The 14,927-nt window shown below is 32.3% G+C and overlaps 1 protein-coding gene across 1 annotated transcript; it reads right to left on the reverse strand.

Annotated features, from left to right (window-relative positions):
* Positions 1-2,835: 2,835 nt before the first annotated feature.
* Positions 2,836-9,071, reverse strand: LOC107959735 (DEAD-box ATP-dependent RNA helicase 53, mitochondrial). Its single transcript, XM_016895865.2, has 8 exons — positions 8,551-9,071; positions 8,328-8,455; positions 7,523-7,934; positions 7,183-7,281; positions 6,805-7,029; positions 5,778-5,939; positions 4,201-4,744; positions 2,836-3,145 (listed from the first exon to the last, which is right to left on the reverse strand). Exons 1-7 carry the CDS (start codon positions 8,920-8,922, stop codon positions 4,211-4,213), a joined length of 1,932 nt encoding a protein of 643 aa, XP_016751354.2. The 5' UTR covers positions 8,923-9,071; the 3' UTR covers positions 2,836-3,145; positions 4,201-4,210.
* Between the last annotated feature and the right edge of the window lie 5,856 nt (positions 9,072-14,927).

A 14,927-nucleotide genomic window follows, 5' to 3' on the forward strand; every position in this document is an offset into this window, starting at 1 on the left:
AATTGATACATGTTGTAATTAAGTTGGGTTCTCTCTAATCAATCAAACTTTGGGCCTGTTTTTCTTTGCTTAAAAAAGTACTAAAAATTTTAGTTTTTCCTCTCTGAAAAATATTTTTAGTGTTTAATTACTTTTTCACCCATCTAATAACATAATACTTTCTTTTTTTTTTCTTGGAGCTTAATTACAAATGTGTTAAAATCATTAATTAATAATAAAAAAATATTTTTTTTAAATATTAATTACAAATACTTAATGGTTATATTTAAACATTTAAAATATAGTTTATATATTCTAATTAAATTTTATAAATAATTAATATTTATTTCTTAAAAATATTTAAAATTTATATTTCATATATTAAAATATTAACAACAAGTTATAATAAATTTTTTTATATTCTTACTAAAATATAATAATATTAACTAATTTAAATATTATTTAAATCCATATTTGTTACTTGATAATAACATGTCTAAAATGAACATTTTATTTCTCAAAAGCACTTTTTGACAGCAATGCTAAACATTTAAATTTTAAATCAAACTTTTCAAAAACACTTCTCAAAAATACTTTTCAAAAGCATTGTGAAACTAGCCTTTATTCAGAAAAGAGTATTATGGATACCATTATCATTGCTGCAAAAACTATTCATTCTATGCAAAAAAAAAAAAAAGTTACAAAGAGTGACCGACAATAAAAGGTGACTTATAAAAGGCTTATGATAGATTGAAGTGGAACTTTATTAAGGATTTGCAGAAAGATACCATGTCATTATGTGAGTTCAGAGTCGACACATATTCTACGGAATGAGTCCATGGTTGAAACTTCTCATCTGTCGAGGGGAATTCGACAAGGAAATCCTCTCCCTATCTGTTCATCTTATGCATGGAGAGATTGGCTCAGGCTACTATGATGGAAGTTAACGGAGGAGGCAGTTGGCATCCAATTAAGTTAGTAAGGAATGGTCCAAACATATCCCATTTATTCTTTGCTGATGACTTGGTTTTATTTGCTGGGGCTTTAAGGGGGCAAATGGTTGTTATTAAGTAGCTTTTGGCCAAATTATGTCAATGCTTAGCGCATCAGGTTAGCAACCAGAAAACTCGCGTTTATTTTTCCAAGAACGTGTCGTTGCAGGTTCAGATAAAGATTAGTAATAGGTTTGGCTTCGAGCGCAGGATGTTGTCGATTCTCCAGTGTGGATATGGGATAATAAACCCAGGTTCTCAGTCAGCTCGGCATATGATATTCTAACGTTGCCGAGGAAGGTGTTGATAAAAAATAGCACTGGATTTGGAAGTCGCATGGTCTTTAAAAGCATTAGTCTTTCTCTGGCTGCTGGTAGTGGTAAGATTTTGACAAATGTGGAAGGAGTTTGCAAACATATTGTGTTGAATCTCAACTGTCAATTTTATGACAGTATGGTCGAGGACACCTGTCATGTATTACGTCAGTGCGTTCTGGCTATGTCATTCTAGGCATCACTTGTTAAACCATGTAAGTTGGATGACTTCCTTTCAATTGATATTAAGGATTGGATATTTATCAACTTAAGAGTACTTTGGGCACTTAACTAAGGAGACCGAGAATTGAGACCTGCTATTTGGAGCAATTTTTTGGAATCCTTAGCAAAGAAGAAATAAGCTGATTCTTTTTTATGAACATTTTAGAGATATTGGAGGAGAGTTGGAACGGAATACAAGGCTGAGGGGTAAAGCTGTTTGGGTTAGCAGGGGCAATGGAATGAATGGTCTCCAGAATCGGCGAAGACCTAAAAGACAACTTGTGGCATAGCAGTGCCAACCAGTGGGATGGTGCAAGGTTAACATTGATGGAGTTGTTCGCCTTGTCGACAATGTGGCAGTGGCCAGAGGACTAACACGAGACAGTGAAGGATTCTCAAGAAGTGTGGTATTTGCTCGGTGTTTGAGGCGGAGTTTCGGGACGCATATGACGGTCTTGTTCAAATTTGATATCTGAACTTGTTAGTGCTGAAGCACTCTACTTGCAATGTAGCACAGGTAAATACGATTGCGGCATAACGCACTGTTTTGGGCTGGCTTTCCGGTTGTTACTGAATCAGAATCTTTTTAAATGTTTATTATGTATGATGTTTCGAGATCAAATCTATTATATAAAAATAAAGATAAAATATATAAGAATATTTTAATAATTTCATAATTAAATTAATGCCCTGCAGATTAATTATTACACCAATTCAGTAAAAAACAGTGTCATGCATTAAATAAAAATAATTATTTTAATTTCTTCTCATTATATTTTGTATATTAAAAATCGAACAAACTTTTTATAATAAGCCACGTGATTCTGCTAGTAGCCTAAACAATGGATTATGGAGCAAAACATAATGGTTTCACATTTTAGGGGTCAAATATGATTTTCAATTAATTTTCTGATAAGTCCATAACTCGAGTTTCTAGTTGTGATAAACTTTGCTTATATCAGATATGATTTCTGGATCCAAAAAACCCTCGATCTTATACAGTTGTGTATACTAAGAAGAATAGATGATATTTAGCATCTTCGGTTACTGTTAGTGAGCGACCTTATGGAAAATAAAAGCATGCTTGGCTTTGGCTACACTATACTATCATAACGTTTCAAATATAAATTTTACATGCTAGAAATAAAATACGATATGTACATGTATAGAAAGGATGAAGCCAAGAACTTTATGTTCAGGGAACTTCGGGGTTTGCGGGGAACAGGTTTTTTCTATCATTTTCCGAGAGGAGCAAGGCCGTTGCAAGCCCTCTCTTGCCTCTGTTTCTGACCACTAAAGAAGTCACCAAAGATCAGGCCACTTTCCCATAATGAAATATACTATGATAACTTAAATCGTAATACATGATCGTACTGGATGTTTTTTTTATTATATTTTCTCTTCACATAGAATCAATTTCAATATTAATAGTCAGCATCTTAAAACATTCCCATCTGAGTAACTAGTATATATATTAGTTAACTTAAGCACTAACCGGCGAGGGGAGAGGAAAGCGATTAGGGTTATATATCCTTTCTTTCTTCCCAACAAAACTTATCACGTACCAAAACAAAAAATCCTTGTTTCCCAATTTCTGTTTCCCACTGAAAGCTGTCATCGAGATTGCTGCCTTCTTCCCTGCCATTATAAAATAAATGCAAATGAGAACAAATGTATTCGTCGGCCACAAACAACTAGTCAATCAAATCCTAGCAAATGGGCAGAGGATGGAGTAAGCACTTGTTTGCAGCCAAATAAAAGAATCAGGTTTATGCGGTGAATGCCCTTTTTGTCATCAACATCATGTGATAGAGCAAAAAATGAAGATAAGATCGTAAAAAGCAAACATAAGATCAGCCAAGAATTTGTGTGCTCCATTCATGAGAAATCATTTTGTGCATTTTTCAAATCTTTGGCTTTTGGAAGGCACGGAAAAAGGAAGATCAATGGAAAATAATGGAGGTAAACAACTTTTAGTCATCACTCCTCTTTGAAGAAAAAAAAAACCATTTCTTCTGCATCACCAACTCGGTAACCTGTCACTAAAGAGATCCTCCAGTTGCACCTGTGCTGACCATCTCTTCCTCTGACCACCATACTCACAAAGAGAACACATTACCCACTACCAAATTATAACCAAAACCCCAAATCAAAACATAACTAAAATCTAGATGGTATATTTGTATTTGCTTTTGTGATTATCATTGAAAATAATTGATTTTTGAGAGAGCTGGTGACAGCCAAATAAAGACTTGTTTATTTCAATATAATCAGCCAAGCATATTCGGTTAACACATATATTGTGAGCTTGTCCACAAGCTACAAGTTTGCATAAGAATTGTAGCATGCACCCTACCATCACCTTTACATTGTATAATACAGCGTCAAGTTTCCACTTCTACAAGGAATAAACCAAGAACAGAATAAAGAAAAATGGTATCTCTATTATATTTGCATTAAATCCAATCCACTACAATTTTGAAGGCTTTACCAGAGAAAACTAATTCCACACAAACCCAAGGGAAGACAATAAGCATTAAGAATGCATAGAGAACTAGGTAGCACCAGGCAATCTTGCAAAAATGAAAATGAATCAAGATTTGCAAAAGAAATGTTTATTTCAAATTAATAGCAAAAGGTAACAAGAAAAAGAGAGGGAGAGCTCCTAGTGGTGTTTGCCATATCGTGCTTACCTCAAAGAATTTAGAAGGGTGTTCTTCCAGTGCTCTGATCAGTATCAACATCGGAGACCCCAAAGCGGCTAAATCGACTAGATCGAGAATCACCATTGCTCACACTACTTTGGCGTGAATGCTTGTCACCAAATCCACCAGAACCAAAGCCGCCAAAGCCACCAGCAGTTTGACCAGAACGATTGTCATTAAATCCACCTGGATTACCTGAACCGAAGTCCCCAAATCCACTAGTACGTCTAGAACCAAAACTACCAAAGCCACTAGAACGACTGGATGCAGAACCACCAAAATTTCCAGACCGGTTATTAGAACCAAAACGACCTCCATAACCACCCATCTCATCAGAAAACTGACTGCCACTACGACCAAATCCAGTACCCCTATTGCCTCCAGAACGGCCAAATCCATATTCCGCTTGCCGACCAGAACGACCAAAACCCATATCACCATATCCACGATCTCGTGGACCTCCAAATCGACCACCAGCACCAATATCATTAAACATGCCAGTGCTCCCACCATCAACTTCAATCCTAGGAAGCTACAACAAGTTAAAGTGTAATCAGTCTATAAGTTCTATCCATGAGAACATACAATAACATAGCAATCAATGTAAAACTTCATGTATATCTTTCAAGTACAATTATTCATTTATGCATAACTTTGGTTTAATGATTTGAATTAGATATTTTTGTGTGTTATAATAGTCGTTCTTGTCTTTTCCCCCCATCTTTCCGTACCTCATGTTATAAAATCTTACATGCAAAATCGAAATGACACCATTCTTAATATTCTTGGACTGTATGATACTATTTTATAATTCTTTAAATTTGTTTTTCAAATGGAGAATAGTGGGTCTCATTGGTGGAAAGAAACAAGGGTCTGGTTAATGGGATCTTATAGTTGCATGTTAAATTTAGTTAAATTTCTATCTTAGGAAATGATTTTTAAATCTCACAAAGTTCAAGAAGAGACAATAAATCACCTGAACCAATAATAGGCACTCATTACATTTCCATAGGAACAAAGGCTGACAATCTCACACCACACACTTTAATTACATTGGAATTTTCAGATCTGAATAGAAAAATGACATGTAGAAACATTATTTGAAGCTTAACTACTAAAGAGTTAGGACTTAGGGTTAGAAATTTAGCATGAAATTGTCGAGAAGTGCTTTACAAATCAAAACAGGCCAGTTTGACCTACAACCAGTTAGGTCTTTGGCTCAAAGAATATTATTAACGACCAGTAATGGCTGACAACCAAACCAGATGAAAACAGGGCTAAAAAATTAGTTTTGATTTCATAAGATAAAAGGCTGAAATAGCTTTAATGTTTTTGCCAGCTCCAGCTCCAAAAGGCTAAAAGAGCATCAATGTCAAAACTTTAGACTTTTGCTAGCCCCATTTCAAAATCCTTCACTTTAGCTTTTAAAATTTTCTTTGACATCCCTATTATTAATGCTCAAAATCCTCAATATAGTAGTATCAAAGTTGTTAAAGATCCCTGAAAAAGAAAGGGAAAAGGAAAGGAAAAACAAGCATGAACATCAAAGGGATACAGGATATTACCTCAGAAAATCTACAGCCTACTTCTCGCTCAATAACCTTAACAGCCCTACTCTGGTCCTGAGTATAGATAAGAATTGCACTTCCTTTCCTTCCAGCACGACCAGTTCGGCCAGTTCGATGGACAAAAGTTTCAGACGTATTTGGAAGCTCATAATGTATTACCTATTTAAGAATACAAGATCAATCACAGAACATACAAAACTAGAGTAAGGAGAACAAGTTACTGGCTTTGGAAAGAGCTCAGAACAATCACCATATTAACTACTGAACATCAAGGATTTGAATTCTATAAGCCTATGAGAAAATGTAGGCTTAGATACTGAACAGAAGAATTGAAGAGGGAACAAAAGTATCAATTTGCCGCAATTTTTTAATTCACGATATCAACTCATGCAGAAACTTTCTTCAAAACAATGCTACCATATACAAACACATGCACTATAAAATAATGACAGGTTCCCAAATGCCTGAGAAAATTCATCAGTAGCAATTAGGAGTTCAGCAAAAATTTACAGTACGATTTTTTTCTTCCATAAATTCCTATTTCAACATGCAGAATTTTCTAACGATGCCTGCACAGTTTCTATTGTTTTAACAATTAGAAACTATGCCCACTACTCCAAAAGTGGCCTAAGTAATAGGCAACATGCAGAATTTTCTAACGATGCCTGCACAGTTTCTATTGTTTTAACAATTAGAAACTATGCCCACTACTCCAAAAGTGGCCTAAGTAGTAGGCAACCAATTAATTGGAAATAGAAAAAGCAGAATATTGAAACCTAAAAAAATGAACCGTAAGATAAACTTTTGCAACAGTGTTAGGAAATTCACACACAAGTCATACAGATTCTTCTAGGACGTCACATTGAACAGACCTATAAGAAGTAGGTTTTCCTTAAAGTGATAACATGACTAATAAAATATCTAACAAGACAAGTCTGGCATCACAAGTCGAAAATAAAAAATAAATATCCATAAGAAAACATTAATTTCCAAAAAAACCCAGAGAATAATATGTAAACCTTACCAGGTCAACACTAGGTATATCAAGGCCACGAGCAGCAACATCAGTAGCAACTAAAATATTAAAATGCCCATCTCGGAATCCTGAGAGAGTTCTTTCCCTCTGGCTTTGAGATATATCACCATGCAAAGCCTCACATTTAAAGTTTCTTGCCATGGCATATGCCAACCGATCTGCATCACGCTTTGTTTGAGTGAAAACAATACACTTTCCTCCTTTTGCATGCTCCTAAAAAAGAATTTGACAATGAAAGCAATAATTATTGAGAAAAAAAAATGTAAGACATTTGAAATGTGTACAGAACTGAAATTAAAATGAAAAGAACAAAAAATAAAAATGCCAAGCAGGAAAACAAACAAACCATAAGGGCATGACCCTTACTGTTATTAGTGGACCAAGAATTCCTGCTTTCCCACGCATATCTGCTGCAATCGAATACAAGGAAATTCCTTCTGCCAACTTTTGATCATTTTCTCCAACCTAAAGGTGCACATAAGCCACAAGAAATAAGTGGTGTTCACAGGAATATGGATTATGATGGTAAAACTTTCATCATACTAAGCATTCATTTTTAGTTCTGTGAAATCTTTTCCATATGTAACCAGCATCAATGCAACATTAAATAATTTGCAGAAAACAAAAACAAGGATGAACCAATAACTGTAAGCCAGAAATCATAACATAACATAGCAGATTGGAAAAAGAAGATAGGCAGGCTAACCAGATCAATCGTTAATGGGTTTTTTAAGTGCTTTTGGGTAAGGCTTCTAATCCAATTAGGCATGGTTGCTGAAAACATCATACTTTGACGATTTGCAGGCAGCCTCTCCAGTATGGTTTCAACATCTTCAGCAAATCCAACTTGAAGCATCTGATCAGCTTCATCAAGAACAAGAAATTGAACCTCTGATAAGTTAAGAGCACCTCTCTTAAGCAGATCAATAATGCGACCCGGTGTACCAACAGCTACATCAACACCATAATCAAGCTGCCTCATTTGACGAGAAATTGGAGTACCACCATAAACACATATTGTATCCAAGTTGGGAGCAGACTCATGAAATTCCTTCTCAACTTGTTTAGCAAGTTCCCTTGTTGGTGCCAAAACCAAGCACATAGGGTTTCTCCCACGGCTACATATTCACACAAAACATGTCTTCTTGATTAAAAATGATGACAAAGATTACCCATACAACAGTTTATCTTTCACATGCACAAAAAAGAATCAAAATATAAACCAATATGGTCTCTTTGGTTGTTCACTTGTTATATTAGTTGTTAAAAGTTTCTAAAAGTAAACGTTAAAAAAGCAAAATTAAAGTAGCATCATTATCATTTTATTATAATTTAGTTAAAAATGAAAAAAATAGACAAGACATAAAACAAATTGAGATAGCTTGATTATTCATAATAAACCCAAAAACATGGATTTTTTTTTTACCTTTCCATTTAGGAATTGAAATAAAGCAAGTAGCAAAAGCATCGGTAAACTTAAGTAAGATAAAAGGGAAAAAAATTCAACAAACCCATGTTTAGCATTGTATCGAATGATTTTGTCCATGATAGGAATCCCGAAGGCAAGCGTTTTGCCTGTCCCTGTCTTTGCCCTTCCAATCATGTCCCTTCCTTGCATTGCTGGTTCCAACACCGCCCTCTACAGTCAAAAATAAAGGGAAATTTTACATCTTATTTTCCAATATATATCATTAAATGCAAAGAGCCTAACAATATATATATACACGTATATACCTGGATTGGAAATAATTTGGTGATGCCCCTATTCTTCAAAGCAGAAACAATTTCGGGAGCAATCCCCAGATTAGAGATCTCAAGTGCTTCACTTCCCTTCTCTTCGACATAATCCTCGACGGCATACTCTGCCTGTAAGCTCGTCGATGCCCTGAAATACAACGGCCCTGATTTGGTGTGAAATCCCTTCGCTGCAGACGCCGGAAAGCCAGGGAAGGGTTTGAATCTGTTAATAAAGCAAGTCTCAGCATCTCTGGCGGCTGCTGCAACTGTTGCAGTAGAGTGGAAGTGATGAAGGAGAGTTTGAGCAGAGGCGGCGAGGATCCGCCTGGAGGCTAAGGAAGTTGTGCGTTTGAAGACGGTGTTCATCATATTTTCGTTTTTTGAAAATATGTTGTTTCTAACAGTAAAGGGTTTGGAGAAAGGGAAAAGAAATGGGGTTCAGTTAGGGTTTTAGAATTGCACAGAAACGGAGTAAGGGTTTATGCTCTATATTAAGGTAACCCTTCTTTTCATAATTTAATTTACTTCGATCTTTTATTTTTTATTTTTTATTTTTAGTATTTGTTTGATAAAATGGGGATAAACCAACATTTAATCCTCAAATTTGTCAACCTTTCCAATTTAGTTTTTGAATTATTTCTTGGTCCACATTAGTCCTGAATTTAAGTATTTTTCTAATTTTAATCCCGATGAGTGATTTGGTCACCTGAAAAGTTAAAAAATTATATAAAATATAAAAGAATACAATATATATATTACAATTTATTAACAATTATAAAAAATTTAAATAGGTAAAGATGTAGCACAATTTCATAGTACCATATCATCATAAATTGCCAGCTTCCAAGATTGATATAAACTAAAAAAAGTTCAAGGACCAATGTGAAAAAAGTTAAAAGTTTAGGGACTAAATGTTATTTTATCCTGATTGAATATTATTTGATAAAAGAAATATACATTATTCACAAATTGATCCCTAAATTATACTTTAATTATTAGTTTGGTCCTTAAAAGTTTTTTTTAGAGTAATACCTAAACTATAAATTTTATTAAAAAAATATCAACCAATAAGAATTGACATGTGACGAGTTTTTATTGAACATCTATACTTTTTGGGTAAAATGAGATAAAATTGATAGTTTAAGTATCACTTTCGTCAAAAAAAAAACTTCAAGGACCATAATGGGGATTGAGATATAGTTGAGAGACCAATTTTCTAATAAAGCAAAAGATATATACTTAAATCTATATCATCTATAGTATAATATATATATAATGTATATCATGTACCAAAAAAACTGAATTGATATTTTTTTTAAAGAAAACTAAGTTGATGTTTGTTAACCAGTTTAGGGCCAAATTACAAAAATAAGTAAATTAAAACCATGACAATAGAATAAGTGAGTATGTACATATCTTTATATTTAGGAATTATTGGTAAATTGGCCCTTAAACTATACCCCAATTTCATATTGGTTCTTAAGTTTTTTTGGGCTCAAAAGTAGTCCTAGACTATTATTTTTGTCTCTTTTTACCTAAAAACAGTACAACATCCAACAAGAATGTAGCACTTGTCTTATTCTTATTGGTTAATATCATTTTTCAAAGTTAATTGAGATAAAATTAATAGTTTGAGGACTACTTTTGATAAAAACAAACTTTAAAGATCAATATAAAAATTAGAATATAACTTAAAGGGTCAATTTAGTAATAAAAGCCTTATACACTTCATTATACTTAAGTATAGGGTTGTGCAAATTTTAGATAAAACCGATTTAACTAACTGAACCGAATTAATTCGGTTAATCGGTCAATTAACTAAAAAAGTTTGGTTCGGTAAATTTAAAAAAAAAAATTTCGATTCAATTAATAGTTAACAATTTTAAAAGTTCGGTTAACTGATGAACACGCCTAGTTAAGTATAGTTATTTAACTTCCCGCTCTTCTTCTCTTCTTAACTTTTTTTTATATCAAAATTTAATGTAAAAAAAAAAAACAAAAACCTTCATATGTGTCCCAAAATCTAATTTGGTACTACGAGTCAACTCTGACAATAATTCAAATAGAGAAATTACTTAAAATTGTAACTAAACTTATGATAATCGACTGAAAAGTACTGATATTTTCTTGGGTAATAAAATTGATAGTTTTTGAAATATATCGATATTTTCTTGGGTTTTGATTTTAGACGAGAAACATAATGCTAATTTGGTATTGATTTTCTAGGTGGTATCGATACCATCTAGGAGAATTATCGATACCTTTGATTCAGTATTGATACCTACGTGATTTCTTCAAAATTTTTGCTCAATGGTTTAAAAACACGGTTAATTCTTGTTATAAGTTTGTCTTATGTATGTTTAGCATGCTGATATGATTATTAGGATATACTTGACTTAAAATTCTAATAAATGGTAGAATAAATGTTGTTTGCTTGCTAATGAGACGATTTATAATGTAAGTGATATGTGACGGTGGTTTAGTGTCCTATTACTCGAGCTCGGCGACCAGGCCAGGTATAGGGTGTTACAATTACCTAGTGATGTAATGGACAACATGTTGTCAACATGTTGACTGCTTATGTTAGGATTTTGTATTTAAATTAATAAGTGCATTATTTAGTGGTAATTTTGTATTAATATGGTCAGTTTATGTTAATTAATTGTTCAATTAATGTTGTCTCAAGTTTGTCCAAACCCAACACATACAACTTTTCTAAAATTTTGCCAAAATAGGTTGTTCAAAAGTCGAGAAAAAAATTGTAAAAAATATGGGACCTGAGCCAACTATGTAAGGTATTGGCACAGACAAGGCCTATCCCAACCTTTTTAAGGTTGGCATAGAATGGTCTATCTCAACTATTTAAAAGTCGACATATGAATGCTTTATTTCAACCTTTTTTGGGTTGTTTATTTCCTCCTATCGCAACATTTTTTAAAGGTCAACCTTGACTAGGACTTTAACAACCCTTCAATAAAAGTCGGCCTATGTTGAATTATGTCAACGCATTTTCAAAAACGTCCCTACACCTATGCTAACGACACTAAGAACAACATTTTTGGAAGCGTCGAGAGAATTGTCGGGGGGCTTATGCCAACCTTTTTTGTGTCAACCTATGTAAATAAAAGTGTCACAATATGCCTATTTTATTGTAGTGAATGTTAGTTTGTTCTTTATATATATAAACTTAAACTAACCATCTTTTTCTCCTAAAGTTTTATTTGATTTATTTTATATAACAAAAAGGGGAGAAAGTAAAAGTAAATTGATTGATATTGTGCTAAATATTAACTTTATGCAAATTATGTGATCATTCTTTTCAAAGTAAAAATGAATGTCAATTTTTATTATTCTATATCAATTTCTTTAGGCCTTAAATTGAAAATGACTTTCATTAAGGGTAGTAATTTATTCAAAAATAAATTTACCAAATGTTTTATTATATCAAAAAGGGGAGATTGTTAAACTAAGCTTTATTTGATAATATATTTTGATATAACAAATTAAAGTGTTTTTGAATAAAAGTTAAAGTTAAACAAAATAATTTCTCAAATGAAGTCTAAGAGATAAAATTTTGAATTATTACTTTGAACTCTTAGAAAAATTTTGAATCAACTTTAAAATAAAGTTAAAATGATTTTAATCAAGTAATAATTATTTCAACTAGTCAAACTGTTTTTAAAACAAGTCAGTATAGCTCCAGGCCAAAAAGTATTGAAATCAAGTTAAAATGAGTTTAATCAAGTAATAATTCTTTCAACTAGTCAAACTGTTTTTAAAACAAGTCAGTATAGCTCCAAGCCAAAAAGTATCGATAGTTTTTAAAATATTGATACACCTTTTAAAAATGATACCAAATTGACATTTTGTCTTTCACAAATTAGCTAAGTATCAATACTGTATCGATACTTTTCATATGGTATCGATAAATTTTATCTGGTATTGGCGGTGAATTAAATGCACTAGTTTTCACATCGCCAACGACTCTATTCATATCTCCAACAACCATAATGGTTGCAAATCAATTAGGGGGTATCAATACTAACTTCCAAAGATCATACAACAACAAGAGATATAATTCAAGCCTAAAAGATCAATCAATCAACCTTTGTGCTCAATCTTCATACTTTTCTATTAAAATGAGACTAATAAAACTTTAAAATCTTATTGCCATGGCCGATCATGAAAGATTTTACATGCATCTAATGATTGTTGTTACAATTTTTATAAGAATCACTATATACTAAAGTTTCTATTAAAATCCTTGAAAAATTTAGAACGCTAGAAACATATATAAGTTGTTGGAAAATTGCTCGATTTATTTGAATAAATATTATATAAATCAAATTAATTTGAACGTAGAATTAACTCAGTGAATAATAGTTGAAAGAATATTTTAAAATGACCAACATGTGCATGTAGAGAAGGATTATGATCAGAGTATGTAATGATTATTGTTGTAATTTTTGAAGAGATCAAAATATCTTTATCCAAAATTATTACTTATTCATGATTTCTAGAGGAATGATGATATAAACGTTTAACAAATCCGTTCAAGTGATTATTGAAAAGCTAGTATTCCAGATTGAATATGTTTAATATGAGATTTTATGTGACGTTGTCATGAGGGGAATAAATTTGCGCTGTGTTCCTTTTCTGTTTTTTTTGTAAAGTTTTTAATGAGGCAACATGTTTTCTGTATTATAGATATATGTACTATTTTTTCCCCATTAAGAGTTTTTCCATAAGATTTTTATCTTAATAAGATTTTAATGAGGTATATTATTTATCGATGGACATTGAGAGTATTATAAATATTCTATTATTATAAAAGTTTATGTCCATTAAAATACAAGTTTTGTATCATTTATCTTTCTTTATGTCTATAAATACAATTTCTTTTTGGTGACAAAAAAAAAAGAGCTAAACTAATTACATAGTGACACTCTCAACAAAAATATCACTCTTAGACTTATCCATATCAATAAAGGTGCGAACCATCGTGGGGGGAGAGATCAAACATTTGTAAATTGTCTTTTTCGATCAAGACTTGTTTAGTTAGGTAATCTGCAGTTTGATTTTGCTCCATCGGGATATTCCGCAAAAACCACTTATTTTCTTGAAATTAAGTAATCGTTTTCATTATTTATTTTTAATTACTATCATTATTTTTAATTTTACCAAAATTAAACTCACCGTCCATATTAAGAGGTGTTGGTAATTTTATCACCATCATTAGGGTTTTTTACCCAAATATATTTTTAAAAAATTTTAAATACCTAAATAGGTTGTCAGCTAGATTAATTACCAAAATGGTATATTTTCTTTAATCACGCCTATCTGACAAGTGCGAATCAATTTTTATATTAAAATTTTTTTCGTTTAATAAAATATTATTAATTTTTTTCTCAGATCAGCATATAACACATGTATAAATGCGAAATACAGGTTGCGGCTATTTGATAGACGCGATTAGTTGAGCCTATCTCAGAGGCGTGACTAGTTGAGCCTATCTAACAGGCGCGACTAGTTGAGCCTAACTCAAAGGCACGAATAGTGGGGCCCACTACTGCTTATTTTTCCCCTATATATACCCTCGAAAATCAAATGAGCACGGACATAAAATTTAGCAGATGAACAGACACAAAATTTAGCAGAACGGAAATAAGAAGATAGGAAGAAGAAGAAAAAAAGAAAACAAGAAGAATGATAGTGTATTTTGGTTTATTTATTTTTAAATAGAATGTAGAGTCTTGTTAGTAATTTTATTATTTGAAAGTTATTTTGTTAGATTATTAATTTTTTTAGCTTCTGAATGAAAAATTTTGCATTAAAAATTTTATGTAATTTTTTTGCATTTCGAAACTGTTTTAAGAATTTCGAAAATTTTTTAACAGATCTAGTATTGAAAATGGAGAATCAGTTTTTTGTACGCGTTTATTTCGATGGAGAAATTTTGACAACAACCGTGGGATGTATATTTGAATGTCACAAACAAGTAGCAATGAGATTTAATAGAAATATCTCGTTCGATGATATGAAACAAAAAATTAGTGAAAAAATTTATAGACGTTGTAGGAGAAGGATATCAAAAATTTTATACAAGTTTCCAGTTTCGACGAATCCAATAAAATTTTCCAAAACGAAACTTGTAAACGATGAAGACGTGGAGACAATGGTCGCTCTTTATTGTGGGACTCGAAGCAACCAAAATGCACCGATTCAGTTATTTGCTGAGTTAGCTGGTGTGGAGGCAACTGAAGATCCCACTACATTAGGTGAAGAATATGGAGTTCAAGAGCCGTGTATGGTGGTTCCGATATCGTATGTTGATAGTCAATCAACTATACACGGGATTGATATTGATCTTAATG

The sequence above is a fragment of the Gossypium hirsutum genome, chromosome D04, assembly GCF_007990345.1.
Source record: "Gossypium hirsutum isolate 1008001.06 chromosome D04, Gossypium_hirsutum_v2.1, whole genome shotgun sequence".
NCBI lineage: Eukaryota > Viridiplantae > Streptophyta > Magnoliopsida > Malvales > Malvaceae > Gossypium > Gossypium hirsutum.